Source organism: Galeopterus variegatus, unplaced genomic scaffold (genome assembly GCF_000696425.1).
Source record: "Galeopterus variegatus unplaced genomic scaffold, G_variegatus-3.0.2 Scaffold590, whole genome shotgun sequence".
In the NCBI taxonomy this organism is placed as follows: domain Eukaryota; kingdom Metazoa; phylum Chordata; class Mammalia; order Dermoptera; family Cynocephalidae; genus Galeopterus; species Galeopterus variegatus.
Genome location: NW_007726701.1, coordinates 349,694 through 373,913, shown reverse-complemented (window position 1 = coordinate 373,913; position 24,220 = coordinate 349,694). Strand labels below are relative to the sequence as shown.

The window sequence follows — 24,220 nt, the reverse complement described above, 5'->3', positions numbered from 1 at the left end:
GGGCCGGGGACGGCCACGTCGGCCCGCGGGCTGGGCGGCGGCCGGGCGCTCACGGAGAGCCGACCCGGCCTGCAGTGAGTCAGAGATCACCTTGTTTAATGACACATTCCCCGGGCCCCGAGTGCGATAGGGGCCTTTTGAACTTGCCAATTAGAGATGAAATATCACCTTCTAATTTGGACCGGCTTCATTCCGTCACGCAGGAATAGCAACAGCCCCGGGGCTCCGAGACGGGGTGTCAGGTCTCTCTCTCCCGGCACGGCGAGAGCCAGGCCGAAGGGCGCAGAGCGAAGGGGACCGGGAAGGAGCCGCCGCCTGCCCCCTCTGTCCCCGGCTAGGCGTGGGGCTCGCGGTGGGGAGGAGAGCTGCCGGGCCACCGGGGAAGGGAAGGGCCCTTCTCTGGATGGGCGCAGCCCCGGCCGGCTGGGGAGTAGCCAAACTCGGGTCCAGATTCCAGCCTGCTTCTGTGAGACCCTTGTGTTGTGGGGGGTTAGAAAAGGGGGTGGATGAGAGTCCGGAAGGCCTTCCGGTGGAGGGAAGAGACTTCAAGCAGAGGGAATAGCGTTAGGTTGCTGGAAGAAGCGGGGAAGGTGGGCAAGGACCTGATTTATTTGGAAGGGGCCTGCTGAATGCCCGTTTTGCCGTCTTGGGGAGTGTGTAGGTAGAGGATCTGGAGTCAGGCTGCCCGAGCTTCAGGTTCAGCTGGGCAGCTCACTAGCTCTATGACTTTGAGGTAGCCATTGAAGTCCTCCAAGCCTCAATTCCTCATCTGTAAAATGGGCTTGCAAATATCATCTGCCTCATTGGATTGCAGCGAGCATTACAGAAATAAACCACATGAAGAGCCTGGCATGTGGAAGCAGGTGATACTGGGTAGCCACTGTTTGGATGAGGGCAGCACCCTCATCCATAGAACGAAATTTTCGGCCCATAGAACGAAATTTTCTAGTAGTTAATTTTTATAAAGTAAAAGAAAACAGGTGAAATTAACTTTAATATATTTTATTCGACCCGTTCAAAATATCATTTCAACGTATAATCAATATAAAATAGTTATTAATGCGATGTATTACATTCTTTTCTTGAAGTGATTCTTCAAAATCTGGTGTGTGTATAGCATTTCTCAGTTGGGACTAACCCCATTTCAAGTGCTCAACGGCCTCACAGGGCTATGGATTGAACCGCAGGGGATTAGGGCTTTTCTTCATCCCTTTTAGCAGAGAACTGTGCTTTACAAAAAAATAAAGGAAATGAAATCTTGCAAAGAACCCCCTTATGTATAACAGGGAGGAATGAAGCTGCTCTGAAGTTCTGCTAGGTCACCTCTTCCCACTTCCCCTCCCTGGTGGCATTCCTGGAATCCCCTTTGCCCCCGGTATTTTGAGACCCTCTGTTCCCGGGAACTAGGAACCTATGCAAGGTTATTAGGGAGGGTGACAACATCTCAAATTTGGGCTTTACACATTTATGAAATGCATGCACTATGTCACTCCAGTAGGCCCCCACACACCCTGTGAGGTAGGCAGGGATGTCACGCATTGTACCGTCAGTGAATGGACTCAGTCCCAGGTTATCTGACTTCAGGGTGTCACATCTCCCCCTTCCTCCCTTCCCCACAGTTTGGCTTCCCCAGGTGAGCTGACAGTACAACCTGCTCCTGAGACCCAGGTGCCACCATTCTTCCCATCCTCCCCCACATTGAGTGACACGCTGTGCCAGGTACTAGGCTAAGCACATTATATTTCTTACCTTCCCTCAGTCCACATAATAATCTGTGAGATACTAAGAATTATGATTGCCACTTGTAGATGAGGAAACTGAGGCCCAGAGAGGCTAAGGAATTTGCCCCAGGACACACAGCCAAGATGGAGTAGAGCTGAGACTTGAAGTTAGGGTTCTTGGTGACTGTGCTACATGCCAGAGCATGGGGTCTCCTCCATGTTGAAAATGACTCCTCAATGACATGGTGCACCCAAATTTTCTGGAAATTGGACTCATGTTTTTTACAGTGGCAGCTTGGGGTGATAGGAAGAATGGTTTTGGAGACTCACTGTGCCACTTGCTGGTTCTGTCTGAGCCTCAGTGACCTCCAGTGTACTGGGGGGATAATGTGCTGACTGACTCAGATGATCTGTTAATGTACCTAATCCACCCCCTTAGCAAGTGGGAGGAAGATTCCTTATGGAGAAGGTTTCACCTTTGGAAGCTGGCAGGATGGCTCCAGGGCAGGGCTGTGAAGGGTTTTACTGCATCAATCTCCAATAACAGAGGCTTGGTCCCTACCCACCCCAGCACAGGGATTTCCATGTTACCCAGCTCTGAAGGGCAGGTCATCTGGGAGTACAAGGAGCAGAGTTGGAGCAGCAGGCCACAGGCCACGCAAGGTGGCCCAGGGGAACCACGTCGCAAGGCCAGGGTCCTGAGCCCCGAGAAAGACCTTCCTCTCCACTCTGGGGCCCATTGAGAGCTACCTCAGCACAGTCCATCCCACCCAGGACGAACTCCAGAATGAGGAGGGAGGCTGCCCAGACATGCTTCCTGGGGTGGGGGAATAAGGTCTATTTCCATACTGTAGACTGTGAGCTGAGGCGAGGCTTCTGGAACCTCCCTGGCTGGAAGAGGAGGCCAGCTGGATGGTGTGTGCAGGACACAGCTGGGTCTGGCCTGACTGGGTTTTGAAGGCCCAGGCCTGAGAGGGTGTTGAGTAAGCAGCTGAAATACTTTCTGTGTCATGAGCCCCAAAAGTTTTTCTGCTCTCAGGGAACTGGCGGAGGGGATTCCAGAAGTGCGGCGGCCCATTCTCTTCCATATGCTCTGACTTCCTTGCTAACCCCTAGACAGTCACTCAAACACACTGTTTCCACCAAAGTGATGTGGGGGAACAGGGCGCCCCATCTTCTCTGCCCACGCTTGCTCTGAATGACTCATTCAAGACCCCCACCCCAATCAAACCGAGATGGAATTTCCCCTTAATACAAATCAAGCCAAGCAGTTTTTCAAGAAAGCTATAGTAGCTAAACCTGAAATCCGAACCTGAAAACCCAGCTGCCGGTCATCCGTTTTGTCCTAAGGCTGGACTAGATCCAGGTGCTGCAGACACATGCCACATACCGATTGAAGCGCTGCGGATGTCAAATCACCGGTCAATGTAAAGCTGAAAGCACCCTCCAGTCCAGGCCCAGCTGACCCACTCCCACCCACACCCTCTTCCTGGCCCAGGCACACACACACCCCCACCCCGCTTATGCAGGCCTTGGCAGCCAAGGCCTGGCGGAGCCCCACCCTGCACAGCTGCAGCTATTTATAGCTGTATCCCTTTCCCAGCCCATCCAAGCTCTGGAGGGCTCTGCTGGGCTTGCTCTTTATCTTCCTGGGCTCCCTGCTGCAAATTAAAATCTGGGGCATCAAGAAGTTCAGGAATGTGTCTCCCATAAAAAAACGGGATTGTACTGCTACAATGGAATTGACAGTAAAGCCACAAAGCCACCTTTTGCAATTCTCTGACGGGGGTGGGGTGGGGTGGGGGAACTTGGGGGAATGCATTTCTAACACGTTTTTCTTTGGCTATTTTTGGCTTACAGTGCCTGCATCTACCTACAGCCCTTCCCCAGGAGCCAATTACAGTTCAACTCCCTACACCCCCTCACCAGCTCCTACCTACACCCCCTCTCCTGCCCCCACCTACTCTCCCTCCCCAGCACCAGCCTATGCCCCCTCCCCTGCCCCAAACTATAACCCTGCACCCTCAGCGTCCTATAGTGGGGGCCCTGCTGAGCCTGCCAGCCGTCCCCCCTGGGTAACAGATGACAGCTTCTCCCAGAAGTTTGCCCCTGGCAAGAGCACCACCTCCATCAGCAAGCAGACCCTGCACCGAGGAGCCCCGGCCTACACCCCGACAGGTTCCCAGGTGTCCCCGCTTGCCAGGGGCACCGTCCAGAGGGCTGAGCGCTTCCCAGCCAGCAGCCGGACTCCACTCTGCGGCCACTGCAACAGTGTCATCCGGTATGGTCCAGCTGTGCCCCTGTGCTGGGAGGGTGGGGGCGTGGGTGCCTACCTGTAATCTGAGACCTGCAGGGAGGGGGCACCTGGGGCAAGGTGCAGTAGGGAGAAAGCTACATGCAGGGCAGCCCCAGGTTGCTCTGGCTTGCCATCGGGTCTGACCGTCTTTGAGCTTTAGCTTCCATACCTGTGTGGCACCCACTTCCCCGGGGAGTTGGGAGGATTCCATGAGGTAAGTGGGTGAAGCTCCCAGCACGGTGCCCAATGCCAGGAGCTCCCCCTTGGGCTAAGGCTGGGTTCTGGGAATCACCAGTCTTGTTGTCAGTAGGCTTATTGGGCATGTTGCAAGCCGGCTGACAGTGTAGGTTTTGACCCAGCTTTCCTTTAGGGTTGCTTCTGGGTCTTCCCATGGACAGGCCTGTGCTTCTCAGGGCTTTGGTGGCATCTGCCACATGTAAATGAAAGCAAGTCATTTCACGTTTAGAAGCCAGGGATCGTGGGTGGTGTGCTTCAAATACGGAGTGTGCGTGTGCGCATGTGTGTGTGTGGTGTGAACTTATACACATGAAAAATACACTTTTATTTAAAAACAAAGTAACATATTCTCATTAGAGAATTAGAAAACACAGAAAAATAAAAATTAGAATTCAAAAAATTTCCTCGTGGTACCACTGTTCCGACTACTAATCCAGAACAAGACTACCTAGGATTGTATCCTGGGTCTATCAGTTCTGGCCTTATGGCCGTGAACACATTACCTAACCTCTCTGTGCCTCAGTATTCTTATCTGAAAATGGGCATTGTAATAGTGCATACACCATGGGATTGTTGTGAGAATTCAACAGGTTAAGAAATGCAAAATTCTTCCTGAACAGTGCCTGGTACAGAGTAAGCGCGTAGGTTAACCACTGGCGCCATCAGCATTACTCATAATTGTCACAGTCAACTGAGTTCCATAAGATGCTTACCCCAAATGACCAAGTTTTGTGATGATGAATTTGATCGTTATACATTGTGTTCATGTATTAAAATATAACTCTGTACCTCATAAATACGTACAACCAATACATTTCAGTTAAAAAGTAAATTCCTAAAAGGAAAAGAAAATATGCTTACCCAGTCCCCTACTGGTGGACGTTTGGGTTGCTTCCCAATTCTCTTTATATAAGTGATGCAGCAATGAACACCTTTCAGCATGGAGCTTTCTCTGAATTTTACATCATTTCATTAGAACAGTCCCAAAAGTCAGGGTTATTGGGTAAAAGTATGAACCTTGTTGGGGTTCCTGAAATACCTGGTTCCAAGTATGGGAGTCTGCCTTAGTAGATGCTGTTCTCTGCTTCTCCAGGGGCCCTTTTCTAGTAGCCATGGGCCGCTCCTGGCACCCAGAGGAGTTCAACTGTGCCTACTGCAAGACCTCCCTGGCAGACATGTGCTTTGTGGAGGAGCAGAACAATGTTTACTGCGAGCGGTGTTATGAGCAGTTCTTTGCTCCACTCTGTGCCAAGTGCAACACCAAAATCATGGGGGTAAGTGGGCAGCTCTCCTCTGACCCTGTCTTTTCCTAGCCCTGAGCAACCTCTCCCTCGCCCCCAAGATTTTGCCTTGCCATTAGGATGCCAAGAAATTGCTGGAAACGGAGAAAAAGCAACTCCATTTCTATCCTAGAAGGGAGTTGGTTTGCCACCAATGAATTAGGGAGCAAATGAACTTGAAGCAAGAGATGATTATATATTTGTGCCACACAGCATGAAGTGGTGGCAGAACTTCTGCAAACAAGTTATTGCTTCATAGCCTGACCTCACCACTCACCTGCATGTGGCCTTGACCCTCAGTGCCCTTTTGGTAAAATGGCAGTAATAAGCAGTGTCTCCCTCCCAGGTGTAATGGGAAGATTAAGCATCATGGCTTATGTAAGCATGCGTAGAACCTGGCACCCAGCAACTCCTTCCTCTGCCACTCCCGGGCCTTTCCTTGACATGTCCAAGGCCTGCGTCCTGGGCTCTTCTGCCCTGTTCCTTATGGGATGCTCAGGCAGTGGCCGGAGCCCAGTGGGGTAGTCAAGCTCAGCTCCCTCTCTCCCCCGTACCCTTCTGTTCTGAGCTCAGGCTCTTTCCCCCAGGAAGTGATGCATGCCCTGAGACAGACATGGCACACCACCTGCTTCGTCTGTGCGGCCTGCAAGAAGCCCTTTGGGAACAGCCTCTTCCACATGGAGGACGGGGAGCCCTACTGCGAAAAAGGTAGGAACGCTGCAACATGATGTGGGGAGGCCCTTGAGTCTGGAGGAAGGAGCAGGCACAGAGAACTAACTCCTGCCTATGTCCATTTACACCTGACCACCAGGAGGCCTTTGTTTCTAGAAGGAGAGTTTGGTTTCTTTTGTTGTTGTTTTGCTTTGTTTTGTTTTTGACAACTGGCCAGTAAGGGGATCCGAACCCTTGACCTTGGTGTTATAACACCGCGCTATAACTAGCTAAGCTAACCAGCCAGCACTGTTTTTGTTTTTAATGGCAGAATCGTGCTAACATTACACAAATGCCCATTTAGTTAGATCCTTTCTTTTTAAGGCTGAATAATATTCCATTGTATGTATATTCCACATTTTGTTTGTCCCTTCTTCCACCGATGGATGCTTGTGTTGCTTCTGCCTCTTGGCTATTGTGAATAATGCTGCTATTTATTTGCACGTGGGTGTGCAAATAAATTTTCAAGACTGTGCTTTTGGTTTTTTGGGGTATATATCCACAAGTGGGATTGCTGGATCATATGGTAGTTCTATTAGGATACTGCAAAAAGTTCATGGAATATTTGTATTATCTTTTAATTCTATTTTTCCATGAACTTTTTAAGTACCCTTGTATTTTTTATTTTTTAAGGAATCTCCATACTTTTTCCCCTAGCAGTTGCACCATTTTATAATCCAACCAACAGGGTTCCAATTTCTCCACATCTCCACCCACACTTATTATCATCTTTTTTTTTTAATAGTAGGCATCCTAGTGGGTGTGAGGTAATATCTCATTGTGGTGTCTTGTCATCATTTTTATCAACAACTTAGAAGACACAGAAGAGAGTCCTGTCAAATTTGCAGATTGAGCCAGAATGACAGAGTCCAGACTCAGAAAGACTTCAGTTGGCTGCAACAATGAGCTGACACTTTTATCTAAGATCTACATATAAATAAGAGAGGTGGGAGAGTCAGCCCCTCACAGACAAACCTGCACCTTAGCAATTCCCAAGCCTGGCAGGGCATCACAATCATCTGGGGAGCTTTAAAATTAAAGACAAGTTAAATTCCCAGACTTACAGAGGCAGAATTTCATGAGGTGCCCCATCCTACCCGGGTGATTCTGATATTCAGTTAGGTTTGGGAATCAGAAACATTTCTCCAAGTGTGGTCCCAGGGCCAGCAGCATCAACATCATCTTAGAACTTGTTAGAAATACAGATCTTCAGGCCCCACCCATATCTGGTGAATCAGAAATTCTGGGAGTCGAGCCCAGCCATCTGTGTTTTAATAAACCCTCCATGTGAGTCTACAGTTTGAGAACCATTGCTCTAGAAAATCACTAAGCCCTTTTTCAACACAGAGCATCAGTGATATGATGGATGGAAATTCTTTTACAATAACAACAGAAGCCATTAAATGCAAGGATTTTAATTTGATTTGGGACATAAGAGAGTTAGTCAAAGAAAATTAGAAAGACTTAAAGGGAGAAATAAAGAAGGGAATAAATAAACAAGGAGATAGATTATGCTCCTGGTGGGAAAGGCCCACGTACAAACTTAATTCTATACCTGTGACATTCTCCTTGTATAGAATAAATGAGGAAAATTGCCAACTTTTTTTTTTTTTTTTTTAAAGATGACCGGTAAGGGGATCTTAACCCTCGACTTGGTGTTGTCAGCACCACGCTCAGCCAGTGAGCGAACTGGCCATCCCTATATGAGATCCGAACCCGGGGCCTTGGTGTTATCAGCACCGCACTCTCCCGAGTGAGCCACGGGCCAGCCCGAAAATTGCCAACTTTTTAAAAAATGATTAGAGACAGACTCATGCTACCAAATTTTAAAACAAAGTAGCAATTCTCCAAATCATACAGAATCAAGTTTAAAACAGAAAACCCTGTCAGCAGGTAAGACTAGACATTCCAGGGCCGCCCCGGTGGTGCACTGGAGAGTGCAGAGGCGCTCCCGCCAAAGGTTCGGATCCCATGTGGAGACCGGTTCCCGCACACTGGGTGAGCGCGGTGCGGGCGTGACACCAAGGGTTGTGATCCCGTTACCGGTCAGTAAAAAAGACAAAAAGGAAAAAAAAAAAAGACTAGACATTCCAGGGCCTCCCCGGTGGTGCACTGGAGAGTGCAGAGGCGCTCCCGCCAAAGGTTCGGATCCCATGTGGAGACCGGTTCCCGCACACTGGGTGAGCGCGGGGCGGGCGTGACACCAAGGGTTGTGATCCCGTTACCGGTCAGTAAAAAAGACAAAAAGGAAAAAAAAAAAAGACTAGACATTCCAGAAAAGGATTCAAGCCACTGTTAAGAGCTTAGTCTGTGAAAAACCAACAGGAGGAGTCACTGTTTGATAAGGTTGTTTGAACCACTTCTTTGTCAATTCATCATTTATCCATCATACGTGTATACTCTGTGCCAGTCCTTGTGGAAGGTGCTAAGCATAGAGGTGAGCGTGGCACGGTCTCTGCCCTCAAAAACCTCAAGTAACCCCATCATCATGTACATGGACACACAAGAGGTGATGAATGAAGGAGTGAAAGGGTGGGTGAATGCATGGATGAAGGAGCGAAGCCCAGGGAAGCCCTCAGGAAGGTCATCTTATCTTTCTTGGTTGGGTGCGGAATGAAGACTTCGCAGAAGGAAAGCCTGGCCCAAAGGACTGCAGAGATTCGAGTAGAGAAAATGGGGAGGGTTTTCCAAGCCCAGGACCTGGTTTATACAGAGGCATGGAGGGGTAAGAGAGAGTCCAGGGCACCTGGAGACCCACCGGGAGTGGTGAGAGCAAAGTCAGAGTGGGGTGCAGGGTTAGCCCTCACGTGGAGATGGGTTAGCCTATACCCGACACTAGTAAGTTCCCACAGAGCACAGAGTGCACACAAACCTGCCAAAACTTTCTAAAGGAAGCAGAATAATGTTTTCTTAGCTCTGGTGGGGCGATAAATTTCAGCATAGTAAAGAAATTATTCTGCCAGAGACAAAATTGATGGACTGTGATCTATAAAAGCATTTACACGATAAACTATAATTAAGCACAAAAGGGAAAGGCATACCTTGGAAAAAATATGCAAGAGATAAGTGTAGCTTATCAAAGCTTAATGGCAGACAGATAAGGAACTGGAGACAGCATGACGTCATGGAAGGAGGAAGAACTCTGGAGTCCGTCAAGCCTGGTGTTGCTCCTTGTGTGATGGAAGCTCTCCAGTTTGTTTCTTTGTCTTTAAAATGCAAACATTAGGGATGGCCGGTTAGCTCAGTTGGTTAGAGCACGGTGTTAATAACACAGAGGTCCAGGGTTTGATCCCTGTTACTGGTCAGTTTGATCCCCCCAAAAAATAAATTAATAAATGAAATGAGAATATTATCTCTTCATAGAGCTGCCATGAGGATTAAATAAGAAACATGGTAGACACTCAAATCATGGTTCCTTCTCTCCCTTCTTTATGAAGACTTTCAAAGTAAGAGCCAGCACTTTTGAGTGTTCATGCTGAATACTTCATTTACTTATTTAAATGGTTCAACCACCCCATGAATTTGGTACTGTAATTACTCCCATATATAGATGAGAAAGTTGAGGCCCTGAGAAGGTAAGTGACTTGCCCCAGGTTTGGACAATTCCTTACTAGAGCTGGGATTGGAACCCAGCTCTTTCTTTCTTCAGAGACCAGGTTTGTGAACCCCACAGCACACTGCCTTTTAGTCTGTGGTCTGAGACAACGAACAGACGTACTGTCCACAAGGAGATGGGCAGGGATTCACTGTAAGAAGAAGCCAACTGTGCTGGCCAGTTAGCTCAGTTTAGTTAGAGCATGGTGCTGATAACACCAAGGACCAGGCTTCAATCCCTGTACTGGCCAGCAAACAACAATAAATAAATAAACACATAAATAAATAAAATTTAAAAAGCCAAGCGTGGCAGAGCTGTGGAGAGACAAGGACACTTTTGGGGGGATGAAGGCTTCTTAAAGGGGACTGAGCTTTTCTAGAAGACTCTTGAAGGGTGAGTGTGGTAGAACTGCTGCCCTTGTGGCCCAGGCAGGACAGCTGCTGTGTGAAGGAGCAGGACCTGACCCACCGTGCCTCAGCCATGGGACTCTGGCTGGGCCCTTCCCCTTTTTAAGTCTCAGTTTATTCAGCCACAAAACAAAACAATAGTAAAATAAAATAAAATAAAATAAAAAGAAGATCTGAGGGATGTTGTGAAAATTAGGTTCATTTATTGATATACTGATCAATTGATTCATTCATTCACTACCTATGTGTTGGGTATTGATGATGTGCCAGGCCTTGTGCTGGGATTACAAAGAAAACTAAGGTGCTGAGGTACTTGTGAATAATACCATCTATGTGAAAAGGCTTGGTAAACTGCAAATCATTATACAAATAATATTTATTAGTATTATCTCCTTGGGGATGTGGGAAGGAGGACATGCCCCAATAAAGTAACTCAAATACTGTTCACAGTAGTGAAAATTTGTTGTCAACATAAATGTTCAATGACAGAAGAATAGCCAAGCAAAGAATATTCTGTAACTCTTAAAAATGTTAAGGACCCTCGGTTTTCCAAAATAAGCATAGTTGTTGGGAAATGTGGATTTTCTTCAGTTTGGGGGATTGATCTGTTTGGGCTATCAGAGGTGACAGAGGAGGAGGGGACGATCACCCTGCAGAAGGTTGATAACAATTCCAGAAAGTGTTTGCAAATCAAACCAGCACAAGGTGGTGACTAAGCTTGAGCCTATACAACATCAGCACAAATTATTGGGAAAAGGGGGGGAAAAAACTGAATGCTTTGTCTATGAGATGACGAACACTTAATTAGATTTTACCTACTGTCCCCCAGCCCAATGATTTTGGGGGGTTATCCTGGCGTTGGGTTGATGTGGCCAGGATGCTCCTCCTTGCCTGCCTGGCTGCCTGGTGTTCACTCTGCCTTTCATTTCAGACTACGTCAACCTGTTCAGCACCAAGTGTCATGGCTGCGATTTCCCTGTGGAAGCTGGTGACAAGTTTATTGAAGCCCTGGGACATACCTGGCATGACACCTGCTTCATTTGCGCAGTATGTTTTTAGCCTGGGGTTCTGACTTTCTGAGAGGGGGGCAGGAGGGAGCAAGTGGGGGCCAGATGCCCAACCCTCTACATCCCTTGCAACTCCAGCGTTGTCATGTTCCGGTGGTTTTTAAAAGCTGGCAAAACCGTGATGCCTTGATATGTCACAGTTTTATTACTAATAGCTATTTATGAACCAGTATGACTTTGTTACTTTCCATTTCATTAAAGACAGCAAAGAGTCCCAGGATTTGGCAAAACAGCGGTTTGTCTCACCAGCTTGCTCTCACTAGACAGGAGAAACGGATGACGTTTGGATTTAAAAAAAGGGCAGGTGGCCTCCTATGGTTGTATATTGCTTCAGATACAATGAAGTGATTTGAGAGTTTTCTCCCAGATTGCCACCATGAACACTGGGTTGGAGTTTATTGACTAATCCTAAAAGCAGAGATAAAGTTTCTCTTGATAGAAACTGTAGAAAGCAAGATGGAGTACGATTTTATTTTCCTATGTGGTCCTGTTCTTGATATGTAGCTGCCAGGAGGTAAGCCCTAGATTAACTATTAACCATGTGTAATTCATTTCTGTTGAACAGCCAAGTCACATTTACTAGGAGATTGGCATTTTCCTTCCAAAGGCTTTGGGTTGGGGTGGGGACGGGATAGTGAGCCCACCGACGTGTAGACATGGAGTTAGAGGTGGCAAATAGTCATCCCGGCTAAAGCCCTGTAATGTCGATCTATAACTGACTAAACTTTATTTGGGGAAACTCATGTGCTATTACTATTTTTTTTAACAAGATTTGCTCAAGGTAAATTGTAGGAATGTACGAAATATCTGTGCAGTTTAAACGAATAACTTTTTACAGACTGAGGATATAGGACCCCTCTAGTCATGAAGTTCACTGCCATACGGTTTTGGTTCTGCACTTCACGTCTCCACTCTCCATTTATGGGATGCATCATACAGTATCCACTGTGACTTAGTGGGCTAGGGCTGCCATAACAAAGTACCACAAACTGGTGGCTTAAAATTTATACTCTCACGGTTTGAGAGGCCAAAAGTCCAAAATCAAGGTGCTAACAGGAGGCTGTGCTCTCTCTTCTGATGTCTGGTGGCTGCCAGCAATCCATGGCCTGTCTTGGCTCACGGCTGCATGACTCCAATCTCTGCCTCCATAGTCACACGGCTGTCTTCCCTCTGTGTGTGTGTGTCTGTCTCGGTGTGCTCCTCCTCTTCTTATAAGGACACGGGTCATGTTGGATTAAAGGCCCACCTTACTCCGCTATGAGCTCATCTTAACTTACATCTTAATTATATCTGCAAAGACTCTATTTCCAAATAAGGTCACTGCTATGTCCCTGCACTAAGTAGGCTGGAGATACTGGGGGTTAGGACTTCAACATATAAATGGGGGGAAGGACATAGTTCAACCCCTTAACACTGTGATTTTCCATCTCTTTGAACCGATTCTCTAGTTGCCTTTTGGGGTCCTTTAAGTAGATAAGGGTATCCCCTCCACAAAGGGAAGTGGTGTAAATATACTGGCTTTGGGGTTGTCTCCTGCAGAGCCACGGCTCAGCTAGGCACAGAATAGGGCTCTCTGACCCTTACATTCAAGCCATGGCCTGTCTGATCCTGAGGCACTGCCTGCAAGTCTGGTTACCCAACTTCTAGAAGGATCCAAGAGACTTGGAGAAGGTCCAGGAAGACAGTCGCACAGAATCCTGTTTTCCAAGGGCAGGCTGATGAAAGGTCTGTGTTGTATGGAGAGGGAACTGTGGCAAAGGTGAGCGTGGGTCAAAAAAAAGCCCACGGTGTTCAGCTGAGCCACGACATCCAAGGGCAGGCTGATGAAAGGTCTGTGTTGTATGGAGAGGGAACTGTGGCAAAGGTGAGCATGGGTCAAAAAAAAGCCCACGGTGTTCAGCTGAGCCACGACAGTACAAGTCCTAGAGCGACCAGAAGAAGCAGTAAAGCTCGGAGTGGTTCAGGCTGATATTACAAATAAGTTCCCAAGGATTGCATCTAGTCAGGTGTGACGGAACCATATCACTGCGACAGATGTGTCCAAAGATAGTAGGCAGATCCTGTCATTTGGAGAATCAGCATGGAGGTCATTAGGTCTTCCTCCAAACCAGCCCTGTGTGGCTCTTCCTGCCCCATTAAGATTAACAAAGTGGAACATGATGCTATTCTTTGGGAAGAAATGTTTTGATTAGAAAACTTTGAGGGGGGCCGGCCCCGTGGCTCACTCGGGAGAGTGCGGTGCTGACAACACCAAGGCCACGGGTTCGGATCCTATATAGGGATGGCCGGTTTGCTCACTGGGTGAGCGTGGTGCTGACAACACCAAGTCAAGGGTTAAGATCCCCTTACCGGTCATCTTTTAAAAAAAAAAAAAAAGAAAACTTTGAGGGATTATTTTTGGGCCTCTTTCTATCGCTTTATACTTCCAAATCACTTTTAGTGAACATGCATTTTCCTATAACTTAAAAAACAAAAACAAAACAGAAAAAACCCAACCTAGTAAGAAAGGAAGATCCAGACTAGCTCTCCCAGCTGATGTGCTGTTTTCATCAGTTAAATCTCGGGATAGCACATTCCTTAGGCTAATTCAGTTTATCAAATATTCTTCGAGTTGGGGGAGTACAGGAGTACCTCAGAACAAGTCTCCACCTTCAAGGAATCTAGAATCTTTTTTTTTTTAAATTTTTATTTTTATTTTGTCAATATACAATGTAGTTGATTATTGTGACCCATCACCGAAACCTCCCTCCCTCTTCCCTCTCCCCCCTCCCACCCAGGTGTGTCCCCTCCATTTTCTTGTTGTAAGAACTTCAAAAAAAAAATTGTGGTTGTTATATCTTCCTCTCCCCCCCCCCCGATTTTTTTGTTTTGTTGTTGTTGTTGTTGTTTGTTTGTTTTTTTGTGTGTGTGTGAGAGTGTGTGTGTGTGTGTGCGTATGTATGGAATCTAGAATCTTGAAAGGAAAACAAAGCCAGCAGACATGAGCAACTAGAGAACAGAGCAAGACAGTATCTCTCACGTCCAAAGCATGTAAAATGAAGTCTGGGAGGATGATTTCTCTATCCCCATGCCTACCCACATGTGGGGACTCCACCTGCACTGTCCTTCTGCTGTTAGTATCCCAGATGTGGCTCCCAATGCTGCTCCCCAGTAGGACCCCTCAGTGCCCTCTCTGAGGCTGGGGCCCATCCCAGCCTATGAGACTCCCCCACTGACTCTGACATATTGGCATACTGCCCACCCAGGGACCAGCCTGCATATCGGTGGTCCAACAAATTCAGAGGACTGCCTCTGTAGAAACGCAGAAGCCCAGAGCAGTTTCAAGTAAACACAGTACCTCTCTGATATGGGGGGTGGAAAAAGTTAGCCTAGAAGTGGAGTCTTATAGACCTGGAAATGGACTCCCAGCTCTACAGCTTACTAGGTCTGTGACTTAAGAAAGACATTTGGGCTCTCTGAGCCCCAGTTTTTCAATTGAGAAATGGGGGAAAGGCGTACCTATGCCATAATGTTTTGTGAGAACCAAACAAGATAGTGTAGTGTCTGGCATCCTGCTTGACTTAGAGTAGCCTCAACAGATATTAGTAAGTTCCCTTCTTTCTGGGATGTCTCCAGCCCCAATATGCATTCATATGTTGTCATGTCATCATGTAATTTTGTCTCTTTTTTTCATATAATATTTCCCTGCATATACTTTTCCATATTTGATTTATCTCTTTTCATGGTGACATTCCATTAGAAAAATGCACCGTAAAAATTTACTTAATCATCTCCCTAGTGAGAGAACTTTTAGTAGTTTTCAGTTTCTAGTTGAGCTCGTATTGCTTTTTTGTTCCATGGAGTTGTTTCTGCAAGATGAAGTTCTACAAAGTGGCATCACTGGGCTATAGGGTATGCTGTTATGCTGCCATTCAGTGTTGCCACATCCCCCCAGGACACTGCGCTCACTCACGTGGCCCTGGCAGTGCACAAGTAGGCCTCACTCCCTTTTGGCATTGCTGATTTTTAAAAAATATTTATTTGTACGTATTTGCAGGGTACAGTGTGTTGTTTCAATATATGCATATGGCATTGCTGATTTTTAGTTGATTACTTTTTTTTCACTTTTGGCTAGAGTCATGTAAGGTTAAAGGTGGCAAACCATTGAGTTTTCTGTTTTATTTATTTTGTGAGATCAATAGGTGTCTAGTGGTAGCTCAGGGAGGCTTTAATTTACTTTTTCTTTAATTATTAGTGAGGATAATCTTTTTTTTTTTTGTCTCATTCAGTATTTCATTTTGTTTTATTTTATTTTTTAATTGAAACATTTTTTAATTGTACATATTTGTGGGGTATAGAGTGTAATATCAATACCTGTGTGCAATATATGATGCTCAGATGGGAATAATTAGTATGTTCAGCATTATACAATGTAATCATTTTTTATGGCCCTTTACCAATTCCTCCTAACTCCCCATCCCCCTTTCCCACCTCTGGTAACCTCAATTCTGTTCTCAGTGAGGATAATCTTTTCTGACACGTTTGTTAGTTTACCAATGGTATTTCTTTAGATGTTAATCCTCTGTGTGGATATCGACTTGTGAACTTGTGTTGGTTCCTCATAAATTTTGGATAGCATAAATTGGTCATCTTCATCATGTATATTTTCTCCATTCCTTTAAATTTAATTAAATTAATTTGAGTTTTATTCCACATTCTTCTCTGGGACGATTGATTTTTATATAGTTCAAGCCCTTTACACTGCTTCAGTCCTTAAGAATTCCTAATGGGGAGAAACAGTCTGTTGCCTTTTCTCCCGGCTGCGGCTGCATGTGACAGCGCTTTTTCTTAAAGGGGCACATGAAATATTTGGCTTACATCCTCCTGCCTCATGGGCTGCAAGGCCCTGTCTCATGCTGGTCTGTTCTCTGTCCCAGGTCTGCCATGTGAATCTGGAGGGGCAGCCGTTCTACTCCAAGAAGGACAAGCCCCTGTGCAAGAAGCACGCACACGCCATCAACGTGTAGGGAGCCAGGGTGTCCGTGCAGAAGACGCCCAAGGCTGTTCCTGCTGCTGGCAACAAAGGATTCAATGAGGCTGATGTTTCTTTTAGGGGGAAAGGGAGAAGAGAGGAAGCGATTGAGGCCTTTTGAGGTATAATTTTAGTCCTTTCTTTTGTACACAGATTGTGTATTTGCATAGTTCAGACTAGAAGCCAAATGAAGATTCTAACCCAGCTAGTAATTAATCCAAGACTGAAATTGTACTTCAAACATTTAAGACAGAATTCCGAGAACTCAAAAGTGAAAAAGAAAAAGCAACTTTCCCAAAGTGATACACTTCCCTGTGGTCACCAGAGTAAGGACAAAGCTCAGAGCAGTTATGGAGAATCCAGAGTGTTCTGCAAAGCTCTTTAGAGTTCCTCTGGCAAACAAAGTGGAGTGCCAAACAGTACTGGCTCCAGGGTATTTTTAGAGCCATAGCCAAGAGCTTGTTAGCTGAGACCCATTGGGCTTTCCTCACCAAAAAAGGAAGTGTTATTCCATTACTAGCGTCATGGAGCTACCTCTGCACATCAGACTTTGGACTGCAAGCAAACTTGACATGTTCTGAAGGGAGCCCAGACATCCAGAGATGTCTTCTGGGAGCCACTGGGCAATTGACAGGGCTCCAGGAAGGGTGCAGGCTCACACTGCAGACAGCTGAGTAAAGATGGGCGCTTCAGCTACCCTCTTTCTGTTTAAACCATCCAGTGTCTCCAGGAGGCTTAGCTCCTTTTTGAGTTGTGATGGGAAAGTGGAATTGGGTGTTTCAGTTTTGCTTTGCAGTGTGTGAGAGGAAATTTTTAAAAAGACTCTGGGTTGTGTTTGGCCTTTGTTTTGCTTTACGAGGTTCATTAGCATGAGCGTCCAGTCCTGTGCATGTATTTCATCCCCACCTGTGACTGTGACTGCTCACTTGTGAAGTCTTCCCCACCTCCCGCCATGCTGTGCCAAACAGGCCTGGTGGCCTGTGGAAAAGAAGAGAGAGACCGTGTCGGAAAAGGATGGCGGAATAGGCTAACATGCCCAGTCTCTGGGTGGGGAAGAGAAACCTTACTTTCTGCCAGCCTCAGTAAGATCTTGTAAGCTGGCAGGACCTCCTACCTTCAGATCTGCACCATCTTTCTGTGTGCTCCTTTAAAGACAGCACCAGTTATGCACAATCATGTTGACTGCTGGAAGGAAAGGATGGAGTATGTGTACGCATTTGCCATTTTGGCCAATATTTTGAAAGTGTATGAGCTGAGTTGATCTAGCATTTAACTGTTTATTGAAATAGAATTGGGCTTTCAAACTTCTTTAACAATATTAGTGGTAGTTTGAGTTAGATAAGCATCTTAAAGCTGTTTGGTGATAAAGAGAGAAGCTTAGTTTCTGAGGTTGGAAATTATTTAGTCTCTTTCCTTTTTGGAAGCACTGTTATTATGTTCATTGAAAACGGCATTGAAGCAGGCAGCTTGTGTGGATGTTTCTCACTTGAGTGCAATATTTAGGCACTCTTCCAACTCACTGCCACTCTCTCCTACTCCTGTTTTGGATTTTCTCTTTGCAAACTTGAAATATTTTATAGGAATGCATTAGAACTCTTTTTCTTCTGAGAACTGAGGTTTCCAGGGAACCACTATTCTACCTAGGAGTGTCTCTTCTTCCTGACATAGAAGGAAGCAGCTAGCTGTGTCCCTAGCAGGAAGCCCATATGTTTTCCAAGTGTGAATCCACCAGCCTCCCCAGGGAGCACCGAGGAGCAATACAAACAGCGTGCCTAGCACAGGGCTTTTCTTTACCTTCAGTGCGGCGAGAAAGTGATTACAAAGCACCAGGCAGAGTAAATCTTCTGGGACTGCCTCGAGATTTGTCAGGAGTTGGAAACAAGTACCTTGGAGCATTCTGTTATTTTTGGAAAGTTCAAATATACAGGGACAAGGAGTTTGCTGACTGTTCAGAAAGGTTCTAGGCAGGTTTTCTCCAAAAACAATCTATTAAATATCAGGGATTGGTCTCGAGGAAAGAAAGAAAAGTTTTCTAGAGTTAAAATTCCAAGATCTCTTTTTAAAGGTTACACACACACACACACACACACACACACACACACACACACACACACACACACACAATCATTAAAAAGTATATGATCATTAAGAAGAAAAGTGAAATATCTCAAATATATCTTCACCACAGTTCTTTATTAAATTGGTTTTTCCACATCTCAGAGCTAGTGTAGATTCTGAGGGACTTTTTTATTTACCAAAAAACAAAACAAGTGAAAAAAGGTAGCAGGAAAGGTAGGTAGTTTTGAGTGTGGTTCACTCAGTGTCTGTAAGTCTGGCATAGTGTAGGGATTAAGGTTGTGTTTAGTTCAAGTTAACATCATAGACGTGCTCCAACATCAAACACAGTTTTTAATAGCTCATGATGGGGAGTACACTTTGGATCTACAGTTCTTGTCTACTCATTGCTGACATTAATTTAACATTTATAAACATTAACTTTTTGCAACTGAGTGACTTCTATCTGCAGTGTTTGTGTCAGAAATCTAGCTTTTATAATGTTAACCTTTCAGCCTAGGCACTGTTGTTTGGGAATTTTATTTTATTTTTTCAGTAAGATTTTAGAAGTGGAATATAGTGTGTTAGAGGTGTGCACAAAAAATATTTTGCATGTTTTTTTTTTTTTGCCAGTGTGAATTCTACTTTTTAGCAAAATAAAACCCAAAAAAGGATGCACAAAAAGTTTTCTGTGTAAAGGTTTTTTTTTTTCGTGTGACATCAAAGTAGCTTGATATATGTACAAAGTAGCTTAATATATGGCCACAAATAAAAATTTGAGACAAAACAAAATGCCTATGGAGAAGAAACACAACTCACTTGCTCTGCTGCTCAATGGCAGTTCAATCACTTTGTTTAAACAAAGATATGTGAATAACACAAATATTCTGCATACAAAAGGAATTTACCAGGTAAATAGTAAAATGACTACCAGGCCTTGCCTTGCATTATTTTGGAAAAGTTTGCTTATTTAGCTACTTGCTGGTCAAATATTTCAGATTTGTTTGTTTTTATTCTGCTCCAAATGGCTTTATTTCTAGAAAAGTTGCTGTATTTGCTTCCATATCATTTTTTTTTTCAAATAAGCTCAGAGTAAAATCCTCTCATTGCATTTTTTAAAACAAATAATTAAGAAGTTAACAAAACCAATTCATTCTTTTTAGAAGTATTCTGTTTTTATGGGCTGGTGGTCAGCTCAGTCGGTTAAAGCACTGCATTGCTAACGCGAAGGTCAAGGGTTTGGATCTCCATATAGGCCAGCCACCAAAAAAAAGTATTCTGTTTCTACATATTGCTTTAAAATATAGGCAAATTTTTAATAATATATTTGATTTTTAGCACCTGAATCAGATTTTGAAAGATCTGTATCATTACAAATGGAAGTAAAATCTTATTTTATTATTTTTTAAAGCTATGATAATTTAAAAAATAGACGATGGAGGAAAAAACGGTTTATAGGATCACAGAATTTAAAGTGGGAATGAATCTAAGAGATCATCTGAGTATTTTCCAGATGCGGGAACTAAGGCCCAGAATGGGGAAGTGGCTTCCTCAGTGCACACGACCAGCTAGGGAGGCAGCCGGTGTCACAGAATAAACATGGACTTTGACACAGTAAGGCCAGGGTTTAGATTGAAGCTGATTTAATACCACTTGAGTGATGTTGGGAGAATCTCTCTAAGTCTGTTTATCTACTTGAAGATGAAGGTAATAACACCTGCCTCCCAGGGATACTTTGAGAATAAAATGCAGTAAATTTTGGAAGAAAATTGTAATATAAGTGTTGTTGTTATCGCCAGTGGAATGGGTTCAGAACCCAAGGCCTTCACTCCGGTTTCATTTTCTTAACACTTCCACCTTGCCCATCCAGAAAAAAATCCATTGGGAAAACCAGCAGTGAGAATAAATACTACACAAATAGCCCAGAAATATGAACTACATGAATCAGAATGTGGTATAATTAATTCGTACTACAATTTCTGCCCTCTTCACTGAGGACTTGTAGACAGAATAAAAATTGTTTGTTCATTTGCTCATTAATTTATTCTTTCAACAAATATCTATTGAGCACCTGCTAAGTACCAGGCGCTGCTCTGGACACTGAGAACATGACAGGTGAATGCGGCAGACAGAAAGCTCTGTTCTCATGGAACTTACATGCTAGTGCATCCGAATCAGCCAAACAGATAATTAACTAAAATATGTGAGATTAGTTCTAAGAAGAAATATTTTGACTACTTAAAGCTGCTCTACAGGATAATGCTGGCCTTGAGCTGGACTTAGACTCATTAATAATGAAGACATGGCATGAAGAATGGGCTCTGGACCAAATAAGTTTGGGAGATAGCCACATATGCGTTTCACTCTAGAGATTCACGACACATCTAAGCAAGCCAAGTTCTCAGTCCCTTAGTAAAGAAACCTGTGTCACTTATGTGAGGTCAGAATAGGCACTCCATTTTGGAAACACTGCCTAAAATATTGGTTTAGGCTTTCCCAAGCTCTGGCTTTCCCAGACCAATTCCAATGTCATGTAATCTTTCTCGATGTTTTACTCACACACTTAAACCATTTGGACAACGTGTGAAGTATGATTTTTCATGCCGCAAGCACTCCCTGAGTGGCTAGGCTATGTTGTAGGTATGGAGGATGGCAACACACACAAGGCTACTGCTCTGCAATGCTTACACGTAAAAGGGAGGAGACAGGCAGTAAACAAGTAATACCTAATCAATAGAAGGAGAGGGGCTGGTTAGCTCAGTTGGTTAGAGTGTGGTGCTGATAACACCAAGGTCCAAGGCTCCATCCCTGTGCTGGCCAGCTGCCGAAAAAAAAAATTAGAGACAGTGAGTGCTATGGGAAAATAAAACAGTGATGTGTTGGAGGGGTGGGCTGCTTTTGATTAGGTGGCCAGAAAAGAGCTTTCTGAGGAGGTGGCATTTGAGTGGAGATCTGAACAATAAGAAACCAAGTGTATCGAAGTCTGAGGTCGATTGTTTTAGACAGAGGGAGAAATAATGTAAAGGCTTTAAGGGAACCATGCTGGCACAAGGAAAGCAGGGCTTGAGAGCAGAGGGGACGGAGGGCAGGAGGAGGGGCAGGAGCTGGAGGCCACCAGAGGACTCGCTGCCAAGCGCCGTCACCTGCCTGCCGGTTGCAGAGAGAGGAAGCAGGTAAAGATAAAGAACCTGACCTGCAATACAAGAATGAATCCTGTTTTTCCTATAAGGCTTTTCATTTGAAAAAAAATGTTCAAAGCTGCTCATCAAGCAATTCTGTACGACAATGGCAAAACTGTCAGGGTCCTATGCGGCTGTCAGTCTGGGAAACATGTGCTGTGTGGACATGGCACGGTTCTGTTTTCTGAAGTCTGGGATACACACCCACACAAATGACACACTGTTGTACTTCATGGAATCGTACTATACACACTGCTCTGAGGCTTGCTTTCTGTTAAAAACAGTATGTTTTGTAATTATGAACTTCGCTATCTGATCCTACTCAAACCTCTGTAGAGTACCTATAAGCGATTATCTGAGAATGAGTTAATCTATTTTCTGAGTGTGTGGCATTAATCCTGCCATTACTTTTGTCAAGGCAATCAGCTACTGTTCTGAGTCACTAGACAGAATGTCTTCAGTTTAGTGCTCTTATCTGAGCCTTGGGTGTCCGTGCCCAGATTTTGCTCCGTGGCTTCACCCGGACTTGCCACAGCCATCCAAGGCTGCCTGTTGCACAGTTGGGAGGAATGGCCGTGTGCATGTTCTTCCTGTCCTTTCTTCTGGTAAAGAACCTGCCCCTTGCGGCCCAGTGATTGGTTCAAGAAATGGGTTTGTGAACTAAGTCAGCACAATCAGAATCCGTCCCTGAGAGTACGTGAAAACTGGAACTTTGAGAGACAGGCTTTTCTCTCCCTGGTGGCTGAGCTGGAAGAATGAAGCCAGCAGGCCCTCTGTCCCCTCCCGTGGAGAAAGTCTGTCTGTGCTAGGAGAAAACAAAGCCAACAGGTACCGAGGAGCAAAGACTAGAGACAAGAGGGTGAGCGTGCTCTGCCAACAGTAGGGCTCCTGGGTCTAGTAGTCCCTGAGGCTCCATGCCTATCTTTTCCTTGGTTTGATAACTTTACCCTTTATCCTCAAGCTTGTTGAAATTGGGTTTCTGTCACTTACAACCAAAAGAATCTCAACTAATACAGTGTCCAGTGCTCCAATTCAGGATGGTGGGGGGAATTGGGAGCCCCCATAATCTGACCCATTATACCCATGCCTTCCTATCTAAACATCAATCTAAGTAAAAGCAGATCACTTCTTGTTGTAAGCACAGTTTCAAGACAAATCCCACAGTCCTGCTGCCCTACACCCCTGCTGTGTAGGAATTCTGGGGTTGCTACTGGCTGAATCCTCCACCCTACCACCCAACCTGCTTCTCTTCTTGTATCCTCTCTTTCAGTGAATTGCAGGCACCACCCAGTCACTGAAACTAGAAATCTGGGAGTCATCCTAGTGTCTGTCTTCTCCCACAACTGCTCTTTCTGACAACCAATAATTACCACCAGCTGCCAAATCAACTTCCTGAGTCTGTCTTGACTCTGTTTTCTCCTTTCCATGCTCAGTGTGCCTGCCTTCCAACACCTCTGCTCTTGGGTATTTCACCAGCTTCCTACCTGAGCTCCTTGTCCCCCACCCTCCAATCCATCTCCCATGTGGGATCTCTCCGAAGATAAATCTGACCATCTAAAGGGCCTGAGCAGGTCTGGCCCGTGGCTCACTTGGGAGAGTGTGGTGTTGATAACACCAAGGCTGTGAGTTCAGATCCCTACATAGGGATGACCGGTTAGCTCTCTTGGGAAAGTGTGGTGCTGACAACACCAAGTCAAGGGTTAAGATCCCCTTACCGGTCATTTTTTAAAAAATAAATAAATAAAGGGCCTGAGTAACACTGATAAATGGTTTCCCATTATCCCTCGATAGAATCCAAACTAACCCACATTCAAAACTCCCCCATGCTAGGCCCCACCCACCCTTCTAGCCTCACCTCTCAAGCCCTTGTGTACCCGCATTCTCCTAACACGCCACTGTCCCAGCGATCTGTGGGGCAGTACTCCATCCCCGGTATTTCCACAACACTCCTGCATTTTCACATTACTTAGTAATCGCCTGTCCATGAATCTGACTTTACCACCTATTTACACAAGCAGCAGCTCTGAGGAATAACTATTTGGAGCATGTTTATGTATTAGCCAAACTGTTAAAACTCTGGACTCTTTTTTGGAGTAGTGTAGGCACTGGCTTATGCTTTCTGTTTTTCTGCATCTACAGTTAAGCATTAGCCTGGAGAGATTTAGAACTAAAATGACAAGAGGATACCACCGTTGTTATTGCTTGGCTTGGAAACTGAGATCTTTTTTTCACAAACAAATTCTATTCAAAACCCAAAACATTTTATCGAGCAAATTCTTACAGACTACTTTTCCATTTGCAAATCATTCCTTGATCTAACTCTAGTTCAAATTCTATTTGATGCATAAAAGGGGATATAAAGAGACGATTTCAAAATAGTTTTTAGATTCAGGAGAGAAAAGAGCAATAGAGGTTTTATTTTTTCCTTCTAATGAAGCCCTTGGGGATGCCAGAGGGTCCTAGCAGTTGTGGAATAATTGGTGCAAGCACTCAGTGTGCACCTGGGGTGGAATGAGGGGTGCAAGTGGCGATGGCGATTCTATCCCACACATAGTCACCTCTACAGAGACCCCTGCAGAGACCCCTCTCATTCTATTTATGACTTTCTGGTGAGCTGTAGGAAAGGGAGGCATCAGAGAAAAGCAGGCACAGATTGGAGAA

General features: G+C 45.2%; 1 protein-coding gene across 5 annotated transcripts in view; it reads left to right on the top strand.

Moving 5' to 3' along the window:
• The window catches only part of LDB3 (LIM domain binding 3), a 60,833-nt gene extending 42,411 nt beyond the window's left edge, over window positions 1-18,422 (top strand). For 2 of the 5 annotated variants that reach the window (XM_008570307.1, XM_008570308.1), the window contains 5 exons: window positions 3,582-4,002; window positions 5,348-5,528; window positions 6,122-6,242; window positions 11,179-11,294; window positions 16,231-16,455. In XM_008570307.1, the coding sequence (XP_008568529.1) occupies window positions 3,582-4,002; window positions 5,348-5,528; window positions 6,122-6,242; window positions 11,179-11,294; window positions 16,231-16,320 (929 nt within the window). In that variant the 3' untranslated portion in view covers window positions 16,321-16,455. Of the gene's footprint in view, window positions 1-3,581; window positions 4,003-5,347; window positions 5,529-6,121; window positions 6,243-11,178; window positions 11,295-16,230 lie in introns of all 5 variants that reach the window. The other 3 variants (XM_008570312.1, XM_008570310.1, XM_008570309.1) reach the window with 3 other exon arrangements.
• The last annotated feature ends 5,798 nt before the right edge of the window (window positions 18,423-24,220 follow it).